The following is a 15,994-nucleotide window of genomic DNA, read 5'->3' as shown; positions in this document are numbered from 1 at the left end:
TAAGAAAGGATCTGATTTCTAGGTTCCCCAGTACAATTTATTTCTGCTGTAGTATGAGAAGTGTAAAGAGGCTGGACAGACTGTTAACGGTGCGACTGAGAGATATACGACGCAGCGCTGAATAAGAACAGTACGCAGAAAAGAAGTGAATGGACGCTGGCTAGCTGCAGGAGTGACAGACGAGTTAATCCAATACACACACATTGTTAAAGAACAGGGGCCAAGTAGGCTGCATGGTAAGGGACAAAACACTGAGGGGGCAGAGAAGGCTCAGTGGGGAATTTCACGCTGGTGGGTGGTCATTAAACAGGCCGGCGGAGCAGACAGCAGGAGACCTCTGGGAAGGGGTATTACATCAAATGGTTGGAATTGGATTCTCTGAGGCTGAGAAAGAACATTAAATGTTCAGGCTTCACTGTTTTTGCAGGATAGGAGCTTACAGAATACAGTGTCTATTTTATATTTAAATGTTTTAACGGGTCTAAAACAGTGTGGGTTATGTCAAATTAAAAGACAAACAGACAACATACTTCATTTAAAGCTTATAAAGTATTATGCCACTAATTCTGATCTCAAGCAACAAGTTACTTTGCCAACTTACTCATCTGATTGACAGTTTACACTGATATGTGTTAACTATCATCTGTGGATTGGCTATTTTACAACCTCAACTTCATTTAATTTGTTAATAAACCTCCATTCCTGCATTTCAGGCCTGCAACACATTCCAAAGACAGTTGGGACAGGGGCAATTTAGGGCTAGTAATGAAGTGAAAAAACTAAATAATGATGTGATTCCAAACAGGTGATTGTAATCATGGTTTGGTACACAAGCAGCATCCAGGAAAGGCTGAGTCTTTGATAAGCAAAGATGATCGGAGGATCTCCAGTTTGTCAACAAATATGTGAGAAAATGATGGAAAGACTGGAAGGGATTTGCATATTTCTCCCTCTACAGTGCACAATATCATTAAACGATTCAAGGAATCGGGAGGAATTTCAGTGCGTAAAGGCCAAGGGCGCAAGCTTAAGCTGAACACCCGTGATCTTCGATCCCTGAGACGGCACTGCATCAAGAACCGCCACTCAACAATAGCTGATATAACCACATGGGCGAGGGATTACTTTGGCAAACCTTTGTACATTGAGATCTAAAAGCAACATGTGCTGTCTTCAAGACTGCATCTTTTCCAGGGACGTCCATGCATTTTTCAACAAGACGATGCAAAACACATGCTGCACACATCACAAAGGCATGGGACTGGCTGGCCATTCGTTTTGCCATTTGTTTTTGATGCAAGGTATAGAAAAGAATGTATGGTGGAAGAGTCAAATTAAACTATCAATTAAAAAATTGCTGTACTGGCATTAAACTGTAGAAAAATTAGTAGTGCTATAAAACCGTAGACAAGTAAATAAAACCACAACTTGCAGGATAAAAGCAAGTCTTTATCAGTAAGGAGAGGCAGACAACAAAAATAAACTAATTCATAGACTTGTATGTAACGGTTCAAATACGAGGACACTGGTAAACACACAAACACATTCTTGATGTGCCACTTAAGGTACGTAATGGATGTTCTAGTACAGCGGTAAAGTGGCGCAACAAGTTGTAATGACTTGTTCTTGTCCGTTGAATACAAAAGCGGCCTTTTAGACAACAACAGTATAAAAAAAGCACTTTTCGCCCACAGCGAGATGCACTAGCGCACGGAGATAGAGTGAGAGCTGTTTTTTTTTTTTTTTAGCTACTATTTAAGTTCCTCTCTATTAAATCTTCAATAGTAAAAGAAACCTATTAAGAAGCCTGTGTAAAAATATGGACCTGGTAAGTACAGGGCCAGGTTATATTCTGTGGCTTAGATAGTGGCTATCAGCTCCAACAACCTCCACTTTTCTGGGAAGGCTTTCAACAAAATCCACATGATTTTGCTGTGTCTGTAAGAATTTGTGCTCATTCAATTAAAAAATCTAGTCATGTCCAAATACCCAATTTGTACTATCACCTCTACGGCATACCTCCACTCCTGACCGAGTAAGAAAGCCACAACTGTCATGCAACCTCTCCGACACACGTCCTATACTGAATGCTTTGTTTCACCTGCACGAGGCGAGTTCACACGTAGCTTAGTTTTGTGTACGGAGAGTTACGCACTGATCTCCATTATCCTTCGTCTCTGTGCAGGCATCATTGATCAGCCAGCAAAGGTCATAATGGCATCAGTTATGAGAAACCTTCTCCGCCAATCCCACCTGCGGACGAGCCAATCTTTGAACGTATAGGCGCCCGGCCTACCAGTAGATATAGAGATGTCAGCCCTTGGTGTGCTAGTGTGTTTTACCACTGCGCCACCTGTGCGCCTACAAAGGGCATTTCTGCTAAACTCCATTAATCAGGCTTACATGGCAGAGAGACAAGACCATAGATGAGTAAAGGGAATATAATAATGGGCTCTTGGCAAGGTCAGAAAGAAAACCCAAACCGTTACTTTATGCTAAGAGGAAGATTGTGTGGTTTTATCTGTTGGAACATGGATTTAGTCTTTAGTCAGGCTTTTATGTGCCGATGTTTTGAACATGTTCTCTTCAATGGCAGCCTATAAGCTCATAACTGATAAACTGTGAACAATGTAAACTATGTATTAGCTGATCCATTTTGGTGGCTTTTGGATTAAAGCTGGACACATTCCTTACCAAGATAAGATGACAGGGTTTTCTTCCAGATTTTGGTAGGAAATCACTGTTTTATTTACATTTTTATGGGTGCAGTCAAACTATGATGAGTGCCAACTGACAGTGGTCCATGGAGGGACAAGCCAGTTTATTGAGTGGCCAAGACACTTTAATGTCATAGCATATGATGGCTATGCGGTCTGATACGGACTAACTGAATGGCTACTCTGACCTCCACCTCCACTCCTGATCTAGTAGGAAAGCCACAACTGTTGCACAACCTCTCTGACACACGTCCTGTATCGACTGCTTTGTTTCACCTGCATGAGACAAGTTCACATGTAGCTCAGTTCTGTGTATGGAGAGTTACGCACTGATCTCCATGGCAGGCGCCATTGAACAGCCAGCAGAGGTCGTAATTGCATCAGTTATGTCTAAATAGTGTGTCTAAATAATCTGCCTCATAAGTTTGATGTCTTACTAAAATCCTCTCTACTTAGGCAGCTGCCTAGGTAGGCAGTAGGCAGCAATGCAGTTCACTAGGTTTTCAGACAGACCCATCATCACCTATGCTTCTGCTGATCCATTTTAATGGCTTTTGGATTAAAGCAGGGTTTCTTTCAGATTTTGGCAGACCATTGTTTTATTTAAATTTTTTATGGGTGCATTCAAACTACTGTGAGAACCGACTGACAGCGGTCTATGGAGTGACAAGCCAGTTTATTGAGTGGCCAAGACACTTTAATGTCATAGCATATGATGGCTATGCGGTCTGATACGGACCAACAGAATAGCTGCTCTGACTGATGAGGGGAATGCGTCATATCACACAGTGCATCAAACCCTTCTATGTATGGAGCTGTGTAACTTAAGGACAGTCAAAGTGCACTTGCTAGTTCAAACTATCACCTACAGTGCACACACGGGGGAGGGGGGGGGGGGGGGAGCAATGGAAGAAGGGTGACTGATTGTGTGCATTGTTTGCCTGGAGAAGAAATAGGACCAAGATGCACTGTAGGACAATGTACATCAGTTAAAGGAACTGCTGGTAATACTGCCAAATACCACAGGACTCCTTCAGATGTCTTGTGGAGTCCATGTCTCAGTGGGTCTGAGCCGTTTTGACAGCATATTAGGTGGGCTGTCCTAATGTTTTGACTCCTTGTATGTGCCCATTACAAATAAATGCAAACACTGGCCTTGAACTGTGTGGTTTACATACAGTAGGTAGCAAATGTATGAAACTGTAATTATTATAACAGGCTTGTTTAATTTCTCAGTGTTCTCATTTTTATTAAAATCAAACCAACATAGCAAATGGTGCACAGATTGCAGGAAGGAGCAGCAGGTTGGAAATGTCATGTGGAAATGTCAACGAACAGAGAAAGCTGGTAGGTTTGGATCATCTAGGTTCCAAACAGGTGGTGCTGCATGTCCAGCCAAGGCAAAAACGACAGCAACACGAGCTGGCTAGATTCAAATCACAGATGTGTGTGTGTGTGTGTGTGACAGCAGCAAGAGAAAAACAAATGTACATGTGGGCAGAAATCAAGTATATCCTCTTAAAAAGTGAGTGTGAGAGCATTTCTATTCTTATAAGAGACAATAAATGCACAGACAGTAAGAAAATAAGAAAGTAAGAAGCGTTAGAGACACCGAGCCTAAAGAAACATCAGAGTCAAATAGAAGCTTAGTGAATGTGGACAACCACGCTCAGTGGACAGTGAAAAGCATACAGCTGCCAACAGCTGCTTGATCTCATATGAAAAAAAACCCAATTATAGCTGATTGTGTGGATGTATTCCTGACAAATTCCAATTCCATCATCTTCTTTGATGGCAGAGAACATATACTACATGGACAAAACTGTATATACACTGTATATATAATTATTATTATTATTATTATAAATATTCTGCTCTCTAATAACGCTCCGGCTGTCTTAACCCGCAACGCACGCAGTGGGTAAATGTTACAGCCAGCTTCCAGCGTAGTGATGAAGCGTCGCTCCCTACTCCCTACGCAGTTTGAAGTTCACTTCATTTGAACATTTTCGTTACCTTTGGATTGGAATCTCACCTAAAATTGTGGTATACCCTACGTAGTGCACTTCACAGGAACAAATGAGGTGAATGGGACGCTCATACAGAATTGGCACTAATGGTTGAAGAACCGCTTTCTGAACCAATCAGACCTTCTGATGTTCATTTTTAGTAAGAAATGCTGTTATTTGCATTTATTCAGTTTGCGTCACACAGATGATGTCAATGAAACGCTTGATTGGCTTTCTAACGAGTTAGCGTTTTACTTCACAACCGGGAAAAGTTTGGAGGTTTTAAATTATAAGCACATTTACAAAATAAAGGATTATATTCCTAATGGGACAACACATGATTATAAATTTAACAGCATCTGGAAGAACATAAGCTAAGGTAAGCAGTGGTTATGATTTTTTTTGCCAAACTTCTCGGACATCCTAGTCCAAAACCACATGCAATAATATTGATTTATCTTGTACCTTGGCATTTCTTAATGGAATGGAACACATTGTGGAATGGAATGGAACTCATTGGACCCATTCTTTAAAAAAAACTCATAATCAGGGACACTGATGTTGGATGGAAAAGCCTGACTTGCACTAGATGTTCCAATTTAACCCAATGGGTGGAGTTCAGGGCTCTTCTACACCCAACACATAAAACATTGTTCCTGCCGGCTCTTATGCCAGCATTCTTTGTTCTAAATATGGTATAATCAGGTAAAAAAACGTTCCCTGTTACACTAGATTCATATTTGTGGTTAAGACAATTAGGAAAATGTGAAATCAATAAGGCATTAACATCTGTGGGCAATCAGTCGCTAAAAGGGAAATGCTAAACGTTCAAGGAAACTGAACACAGATGTTGCTTTGGTAGAAATAGAGGGCAGTGGTAGGTCAGGGGGTAAGGTAATGGACTATTTTTGGTACAAGCCCCATTACAATCAAGTTGGGTCCCTGACCAAAAGCCTTTACCCTTAAAACTGCTTGCACTATAGTCTGTTTTGATAAAAGTGTCTGCTAAATGCCATAAATGGGCCATAAACAGGTCAGTTCTGTGTGGAATTTGCATGTTCTTCCTGTGTCTGCAAGGGTTTCCTCCCACAGTCCAAAAACATGCAGTCAGGTTAATTGGAGACACTGAATTGCCCTATAGGTGAATGGGTGTGTGTATGTGAGTGTATGTGTGTCTGCCCTGCAATGTACTGGCGGCCCATCCAGGGTGTTACTGTGTGCCTTGCGCCTGTTAAAAAGCTGGGATAGGCTCCAGCACCCCCTGCAACCCTGATTAAATAAGCGGTTAAGAAAATGAGAGTGAGTAAGTTTAGAAAAGCTGTTGTTGAAGGCTACATTTGACCTTCGACTCTCACCATAATAACTAGTCATTGTGCAAATTGCACATCAGATTAGTATGTGTCCTTCACTTATATTAGACAAACATGAAAAATGTAGTGAATTGCACATGACTTGCATATTTTTGTTGGTATCCTTTGCCTTGTGCAGTATAAGTGTAAATACTTAGGAGTGCTACGCACAATATCCACAAAGCAAGCTATGAATTATAGAATTCAATTCAATTCGTATAAGTAACAAACAGGCACTACTTAATCATAAATAAGAAAAGACACCGTGGGACTCACATGTGTTGGGATGCATTTTGGAAGGCGGTGGAGTACTGTGGAGCTGCGTCCTCCGGGCCGTGAGGAGCAGAATGACTGATTACCATCATGACTGGCCTATGAGGATAGATTTTCTTGGACATACGGAAGTAACTGATGCTGTCGTTGGTGATCAGGTCTGTCAGATAATCCTGTAGAAAGACAGGATGATGTCATTAGGAAATTTGAGGAGCTACAATGTCAAGAAAAGAACATATCACAATGGTTATAGACTTCAATCTATTATATATAATAAGTAATATATATATAAACAGTAATTAGATAAGGGGTTTTACTTGTAGTCATTTGTCTGCATGTAGTGTATAAGCTGAAATATTGGGATGTCCATGGCAATGCCTGTTTTGTAACAAATGTCAGGCAATTGGTTGGAGCTTGCCCACTACCACTGGGATCTAGGGTATACCTAATGCCTGTTGGATATCTACGTACAGACATGGTTGGCTATGACTCCAAAGAACGATGAGTTTAGTGCCTGGTACAGACCAACAGAAGGGCTACTTGGGCTTAAATGGCAGATAATTTTTACACTGGTCATGTATCTCAACAGACCAGTCAAAGTGCCTATGCCAACTCCTGTCCAAGCTCAACTGGAAGAAGGTGAACTGGTCAGAAGATATCCATTCTCTTCAAGATCATGTGGATGGCCAGGAACATTTGTCATCATTTACTTGTGAGAGAGATGGCACCAGCATGCACTTCACATGTACGGACGTTGAAGAACCTGCTAATACACCTTCAGAAATCTTGTGGAGTCCATGTCACTATGGGTAAGGTCTGGTTTGACAGGATATTAGGTGGGCAGTCCTATTGGTTAGATCATGATTGTTTCGTTTACTGTGAGTGAAAATGGACTGGCCTGTACTGGCGTCACGTTCAGGGTGATTCTGTGTGCCTTGTTCTCATTGAGAGCTGGGACAGGCTCCAGCACCCTGCAACCCTGGTTAGAATAATCGGCTTAGAAAGTGAGTGAATGGAAATTTTAAGATGTTCTGGGAAAGTTCACAATGTTATGAAGTTTAAGGGTTCGTTGTTTGGAGCATGTGGTAGACTTATAGCGCTTTTCCACCAAAAGAACTCTGGTTCTTGAACTGGTTCTGTTCAGATTTCTTCGAACCTTGGTGTTTTGTAGAGAACCGACCCGCGTTTCCACCAGTTTTTGGAAACCAAGCGTGCGTCATCAACTGTGGGCGTTACACAGCGAAAGTAAAGAGTAGTAACATGATGGCGGAGCGTGTAGATTACATGCGAGCATTTGTGCTGTTGTTACAGATGTTCGTTTTTATGTAAAAAGCATCAATCAACTATTGGTGATAAGAAGACGTAAACGTGTTTGTCTCAGTTGTTGTTTTATTTAGTTCATTGACGTGAGAAGCGTTTTGCGCTTTGTTTTCACCGTGACTCTCGACGCAAATAGCCAATTTGCTCAGCGCTCGACTTGAGCGATAAAACATCACTCAAGTTCCACGACACGAACATTTATTTGTGTAAAATAACCATTAAATCCACTCTAAAAGCTCCACATGTATCTGTGTTTAGCCGTATTTACTTCACGTGTGGTGTTTATGCATCCGCAAAAAGCTTCACCTAAATAAAGCGTAACGTGGCTTAATGTAGTAAAAGTATGACACAGAAACACTTAATTTCTCTCAGTTATTACTGGTTATAAGCACTCTGTGCTGCCCAAATGCATCGGCCATTGTGTTAGTACAACAAGCCACGTTACGCTTTATTTTTCACGTTAAGTGTTTATACTGTCCGGGTCACTTTTACCACGTCATATCACACAGTTCATTACTTTGAAAATATCAGCGAATATCAGCAGCAAACTAGATCAAAATTGAATCAGGTGAACTTTAAAATATGAAAGTGCAGCGCAAACGCGGTGTTGCAGTTTGTCAAACCTCTACACTGTGACACGCCCACAGATGATGTCACGGTTCCCGCTGAAAAAACAAGTATTCGGGAACAGGAACGGAAGCGGAACTGGAACCGCGTCGGTGGAAAGGGGTATTAGAGGCCTTGTTCAGGCGCCCAACAGTGACAACTTGGTGGTGGTAGGGCATGAACCAGCAACCTTCCAAATAACAGTCTGGTCTGCTGAGGTAACGTCTTATTATTTTTATCAGATGTAACGGATAGAAGATTTACATTGAATTAATCAAGAACTCTTTCTGCTAACTTATCATAGGTAAAGAAAAGAATATGTGAATAAATAAATTACAAAGCAGGTACATGAGATGCTTTAGATCTTAATACAAACTCACCTGTGAGTAGTCAGATCCATGTTTCTCGCGGATGCCGTTCCGGCAGATGGTGTAGTTGTAGAAGCGGGAGTTCTTTACCATGCCCACCCACTCTTTCCAGCCAGGAGGTATGTAGCTGCCATTATACTCATTGAGGTACTTCCCAAAAAATGCTGCATAGACACACACATGAGAGAAATGTGTGTAAGATATAGTTCTTGTAACATCTGCAGGACTTTTTTATATATAGAACTTCCAACATTGCTGTCAACCAATCAGCATTTTTAGCATTTTAGCATAAATCATATGACATTCGCTACATTAAAAGATTGAAATAAAGCTGTGTGCTTTCTAGTAAATGTAAAGCATATGAGCTAATGCTAATCATTCTCATTATTTCATTGTTTCTATTTATAAAACCTTTATAGAAACACTAGCAAGAATGGATGTGATAATTGAGTGAGTACATTTGTAGAATCCAGCCTCACAGACCTTCCGGCTCCTGTCTGGGCTGGGGTATAATTACCGTGTCTGAGGTATAATGTAATGTTTAGTGTAATTAAACCAACATTAGCTGTTATTGGTGTATAATCACAAACCCTTGCTGTTAGAAAATTGCCAAGCACTGGCCCAGCAAACAAACGCCTACTGCAAACAACAAGCCCTCCCTGTTAACAAGTTCATTACCTGTTACTATCTTATCCACGTCATGATTAATAAAAATGTTTAATTAATACTTAGTATAGCTCATTTTACTTCACTCATATTAAACTTATATAAAGTTTACATTTAATAATAATAATGATAGTAATAATAATAATAATAGTAATAATAATAGCAATAATAAAGATGGTAGTAATAATAATAATAGTAATTGTAATAATAATAATGATAGTAATAATAATAATAGTAATAGTAATAATGGTAGTAATAATAATGATAGTAATAATAATAATGATAGTAATAATAATAATAGTAATAATAATGATGGTAGTAATAATAATAATGATAGTAATAATAGTAATAATATCAATAATAATAGCAATAACAATGATGGTAGTACTATTAATAGTAATAATGATACTACTACTACTACTACTGCTGCTACTACTACTACTACTACTAATAATAATAATAGTAATAATAACAATAATAATGGTAGTAATAATAATAATAGTAATAATAATTATAACAATAATGGTATTAATAATACTACTACTGCTACTACTATTAATACTACTACTACCACTAATAATAATAATAATAATAATAATAATAATAGTAATAGTAACAATAATAATGGTAGTAATAATAATAATAGTAATAATAATTATAACAATAATGGTATTAATAATACTACTACTGCTATTACTATTAATACTACTACTACCACTAATAATAATAATAATAATAATAATAATAATAATAATAGTAATAGTAACAATAAAAATGGTAGTAATAATAATAATAGTAATAGTAACAATAATAATAGTAGTAATAATAATAATAGCAATAATAATAATAATAATAATAATAATAGCAATAATAATAATAACAACAACAAAAATGGCAGTAATACTACTACTACTAATAATAATGAAAATAGTAATAGTAACAATAATAATGGTAATAATAATAATAATAGTAATAATGATAATAATAACAATACTAATGGTAATAATAATAATAGCAATAATAATGGTAATAATAATAATAGCAATAATAATAGTAATAATAATAATAGCAATAATAATAAAGGTAGTAATAATATATAATAGTACTAGTAACAATAACAATAGTAATAGCATTAATAAGAATAATAATACTAACAATAATAATTAACAGTGAGAGGGAAAGAAAGAAAATGAACAGCAGAGGTGCAAACACTGTGATAATGAATTCTAAATCTTGGGAGAAACAACGTTGAACTACCACCAGCAGTAACCAATCTGAATTTAGGCACAGACTATCAGAAGACCTGAGTGATTATGCAGGACAGTAAGGGTTTAGAAGTTCGGATAAACAGACTGGAGCCAGACCATGTACAGATTAGTATGTCTGTATATGGAGCGGGACAGGTAACAAGTGTAGCTGATGAAGAATTAGAGGGATGTACGGTTTTGTTAAGAGGGTCAGTGAAAGGATGTTGCAGTAGTCTAAAGGGGTCGAGATGAACTAATAACCCAGAATTTCAGCATCTTCAGGTGAGAGAATAGGGTGGAGATGAGCAATATTGCAGAGGTGTAAAAATGGTTTTAACCAAGGCCCTAATTTGAGGTTCAAGAAGAACCAAGGCCCTAATTTGAGATTTAAGAAGTAGTCTACAGCCACCCCATCAAAGTTAAGGGTAAGATCTGAGGGTAGGTGTCATTCACTGAGCAAAAGGCAAGAAAACACCCTATACAGGTGGCCTGTCCATCACAGGGCTAACACACTCACACACACTCATACCTAGGGCAACTGGGTATCTTTCATAGGAGGAAACCGAAGCTCCCGGAAGAAACCCACGCAGACACTGGGAAAACATGCAAACTCCACACGGAAACCGGACCCGGACCACTCCACCTGGGAACTACCCACCGAGCCATCGTGCCACCCATCAGCAGAGCTTACGTTAATTATATACAATTTTACCTCGTAATTATGCAGGTGTGCATTAAAGCCCAAACCAAATTGTTAAAAGTGCTGACACACACACACACACACACACCTACACAACCCCACACACACACACACACAAAGAGAAAAAGCTCTCTGGATGGATTAGAGCAATGATTAGATGAGTGTTGATATTGCAAGCATTACATTAAGTTAGATGTCAGTGTCGTCACTGGCTGAGCACATCTCTGCTCGGGAAAGTGCGTACTAATGGATTACCGTGACCACTACGAGCTGACTCACAGCCAATTGTGTGTGTGTGTGTTGCATATTACAAAACAAACCTTTCCTGGAAGCACTAATCACACCCCATATGAAAAATACACTGAAGTAGTGCTGAAATACTGTTCACATTATTTTTACAGTTATTTTTCCCCTAGAATATTGCTGTTGGACTGTTGGTGAACCAAACTCACACACTTTGAGGGTGCTCTGTGTGGAATTGAATGAACACCAGAACAAACCGTTACATTTTTAATCATACAAGGCTGCCATGTCTGTGTATTTGGAATGCAAGGCTCTTTGGAGCATGTCTATAGTGTGACTAAGTGTCAGGATGTTAACATCACCAAGACGCGAGCCCAGATGTTACATTCTATATACTGTAGCTAAAAGCTTTAAATAATTCAGTTCAGGTGTTTCTGCCTCCTTTATTGCTTCATTTTAAACAAAGTACATGCTTTTAAACTTGTGGAACAGTTTATAAAAAGCGATTTCCTTTTGGGCAACATGATGGCTTGGGTCCTGGGTTTAATTCCCAGGTCCAGCAGTCTGGGTCCTTTCTGTGTGGAGTTTGCATGTTCTTCCAGTGTCTGTGTGGGTTTCCTCCGGGAGCTCTGATTTCCTCCCACAGTCCAAAGACATGCAAACAGGTTAATTGGAGACACTTAAATGGCCCCTAGGTATGAGTGTATGTGTGTGTTTGGCATGTGATGGACTGGCAGCCTGTCCAGGGTGTTTCCTACCTTTCACCCAGTGATTTGTACCCACCACGACCTTGAGTTGGATATAGCGGTGGTAAAACGGACAATGAATGAATGATTTTATGTTCCAGCATGAATGTAGACAGAGGAACTCCAGAGTCCTGACCAAAATCCCATTGGGATAAACATTGCTTAAAGGAAGGTGATGCCACACAGGGGCAAACATGCACCTGTCTTACCTTTTGTTACAGCCATCAAATTGCAATATATGTATGTATATTTTTAGGTATAATAGTGGTGAGAAATCAAGAAATTAATTTCTTTTGCATCTTTTCCAAATTTTTTTCCCAGTCAAGTTGTATCCAATTGCATTTTGCAATTTGCATGACTAACACACACCCTCCTACACGTGTGCAGTAGCCGACTACATCTTTTCACCTGCACAAGACAAGTTCATATGGGGCTCTGTATCGCGTACAGAGAGTCACGCACTCATGCCCATTATCTCCCGTATCTGTGCAGGCACAATCGATCATCTAGCAGGGTCATAAGCAATCCCCTCTGGCAATCCAACCCTGATGGTGGAGCCAATTAAAGTCAAAGTCAAGTCAAATTTATTTGTATAGCACTTTTTACAGTAGACATTGTCTCAAAGCAACTTTACAGAATCCAGGACCGACAGACCAAAAACCCCTGTTGAGCAGACCGAGGCAGGGACCCCCATCCCTCAGCCGGAAGGCAGAGCTGAAATTCGATACGATGTATTTGAAAACCCAGCTCTGGTGTGCTAGTGTATTTTACCACTGTGCCACCTGAGCGGCCTAAAATCCTAATTTAAATGATTTTTTATATAATAAGTGCACTACTTACTTACAGAGTTACAGAAACTGTTACAGAACAGTTTATTAATAGGTTTATTATTTGTTTTTATATAAATCATACAAAGGTGTTTGTATCCTTATCCTGACCTAAACATAATGTTCTAATTACACAGATCCAGATGTTTTAATCCAGTGCAAACTGTAATTAGGAGGAGGGACAGAGGCAGGGTACGCCAGTGGTGTGTAGACTATGTGGGAGGTATAAAACTTGGAAATGTTTAAGTGTGTATTAGATTGCAGGGTCTGTCAAACCCTAACTTAAAAAATGTGTTTGAAAAGGTCACCAAACATTTAATTACTGTGATGCACTAACATTTAAAGAACCAAAAATTGTTGCACTATTTTTAGTATGTACCACTATATATTTACTGATTAGCCATAACATTAAAACCACCTCCTTGTTTCTAAACTCACTGTTCATTTTATCAGCTCCACTTACCATATAGAAGCACTTTAAAGTTCTACAATTACTGACTGTAGACCATCTTTTACTCTGTTCCTCGATGGTCAGGACCCCCACAGGAACACCACAGAGCAGGTATTATTTAGGTGGTGGATCATTTTTAGCACTGCAATGACACTGACAAGGAGGTGGTGTGTTAGTGTGTGTTGTGCTGGTATGAGTGGATCAGACACAGCAGCGCTGCTGGAGTTTTTAAATACTGTGTCCACTCACTATCCACTCTATTAGACACTCCTACCAAGTTGGTCCACCTTGTAGATGTAAATTCAGAGACGATCGCTCATCTATTACTGCTGTTTGAGTTGGTCATCTTCTAGACCTTCATCAGTGGTCACAGGACGCTGCCCATGGGGCACTGTTGGGTGGATATTTTTGGTTGGTGGACTGTTCTCAGTCCAGCAGTGACAGTGAGGTGTTTAAAAACTCCATCAGTGCTGCTGTGTCTGATCCACTCATACCAGCACAACACACACTAACACACCACCACCATGTCAGTATCAGAGCAGTGCTTAGAATCATCCACCACCTAAATAATACCTACTCTGTAGTGGTCCTCACCATTGAAGAACAGCATGAAAGTGGGCTAACAAAGCATGCAGAGAAACAGATGGACTACAGTCAGTAACTGTAGAACTACAAAGTGCTCCTATATGGTAAGTGGAGCTGATAAAATTGACAGTGAGTGTAGAAACAAGGAGGTGGTTTTAATGTTAGGGCTGATCAGTGTGTGTGTGTGTATATATATATATATAATAATAATAATAATACATTTTATTTATATAGCGCTTTTCAAGATACTCAAAGACGCTTTACATAAGACAAATAATCAAAACAAATACGTACATACACCATACAAATCATAGTACAAAATCAAAATAGTACATCAACATCAAGAATAATTAAGATAAAAACAAAGAGAGCAGCATAAGACAGTTCATTAAAAATTAGCTAAATTATGAGAGAGAACAACAAATATAGAACAATTTCTTAAAATTAGACAGAAACAGGACAGATTTACATGCAATCAGGAAACTGAAAACTTTACAAGTTTTAGGATCTAGGACTTCACATTTCTGTCGTGATCTAAGTATAAAAACTATTAAAAAGAATAGCAAAAATAAAAGCATTTATTTTGTGTTGTTACAAGTTAAATGCCACTCTGAATAGATGAGTTTTGAGAAGTGACTTGAATTTGGACAGGTCAGGACAATCTCGTAGGTGTTTGGGGAGAGCATTCCATAAAGATGGAGCAGCTATGGAAAAGGCCCTGTCACCCCAGGTCCGGTGCTTGGTCCTAGAGGGTATGGACAGTAGGTTAGCCTCAGAAGAGCGAAGGCTACGGGAGGGAATGTGCTGATGGAGCAGGTCGGTGAGGTAGGATGGGGCCTGATTATGGAGAGCTTTGTGAGTGAATAGAAGAATTTTGAATTGAATGCGTTGAGCAACGGGAAGCCAATGAAGTTTTTGTAGAACAGGTGTAATATGATCACGGGAGCGAGTATGAGTAAGGAGGCGAGCAGCTGAATTCTGGATATACTGAAGTTTTTTTAGGATTTTGTTAGATGTACCATAAAGGATGCTATTGCAATAATCAATTCTGGATGTAATAAAAGCATGAATCAAGGTTTCGGCGGCAGAAAAGGAGAGTGATGGACGTAGACGTGCTATGTTTTTTAGATGAAAGAAAGCAGTTTTGGTGATGTGATTTACATGGCGGTCAAAAGAGAGGTTGCTATCAAAAATTACACCAAGATTTCGGATGTTAGAAGACGGAGACAAAGTGTCATTATCAATGGTAATTTGAAAATTTTTTGTGGTTTTTGCCAGGGTTGTAGGACCTACGATGATCATATCTGATTTTTCACAGTTTAATTTGAGGAAATTAGCTTTCATCCACAATTTCATTTCAGTGATGCAATTTGTCAGAGTGGAGTGAAGTTCAGTATTAATGGATTTGGAGGAGATGTAAAGCTGAATATCATCAGCATAGCAGTGGAAATGTAAACCATGCCGACGTATGATGTCACCAAGGGGGAGCATATAAAGAATAAACAAAAGGGGACCTAACACTGAGCCTTGGGGAACGCCTTGGGACAGTGGAGCAATGGCAGAACTACAATTGTTGATATTAACAAACTGTTGTCTGTTTATGAGATATGACCTTAACCACAAAAGGGCAGTACCAGTGATGTTGACAGAGGATTCAAGGCGGGACAGAAGAATGGAGTGATTAATGGTGTCAAAAGCTGCAGTAAGATCAAGGAGGACGAGAATATTAATTTGTCCAGAGTCTGAGGAAAGAAGAAGGTCATTTGTGACTTTGAGGAGGGCTGACTCAGTGCTGTGCTGGGGGCGGAAACCAGACTGAAATGATTCAAATAGATTATTGGAATTTAGGTGATCTTTGAGCTGTGAGGCAACAACACGTTCCAGTAT

General features: G+C 39.3%; 1 protein-coding gene across 2 annotated transcripts in view; it reads right to left on the bottom strand.

The window, feature by feature from the left end:
• LOC134333119 (extracellular sulfatase Sulf-2-like) overlaps positions 1 to 15,994 on the bottom strand; it is a 97,121-nt gene that overhangs the window by 33,794 nt on the left and 47,333 nt on the right. For both annotated transcript variants that reach the window (XM_063014961.1, XM_063014962.1), the window contains exons 4-5: positions 8,655 to 8,806; positions 6,352 to 6,521 (exon numbers count right to left, since the gene is read on the bottom strand). In XM_063014961.1, the coding sequence (XP_062871031.1) occupies positions 6,352 to 6,521; positions 8,655 to 8,806 (322 nt within the window). The remainder of the gene's footprint in view (positions 1 to 6,351; positions 6,522 to 8,654; positions 8,807 to 15,994) is intronic.

The sequence above is a fragment of the Trichomycterus rosablanca genome, chromosome 19, assembly GCF_030014385.1.
Source record: "Trichomycterus rosablanca isolate fTriRos1 chromosome 19, fTriRos1.hap1, whole genome shotgun sequence".
Taxonomy (NCBI): domain Eukaryota; kingdom Metazoa; phylum Chordata; class Actinopteri; order Siluriformes; family Trichomycteridae; genus Trichomycterus; species Trichomycterus rosablanca.
This window is presented reverse-complemented; position numbering and strand designations above follow the sequence as displayed.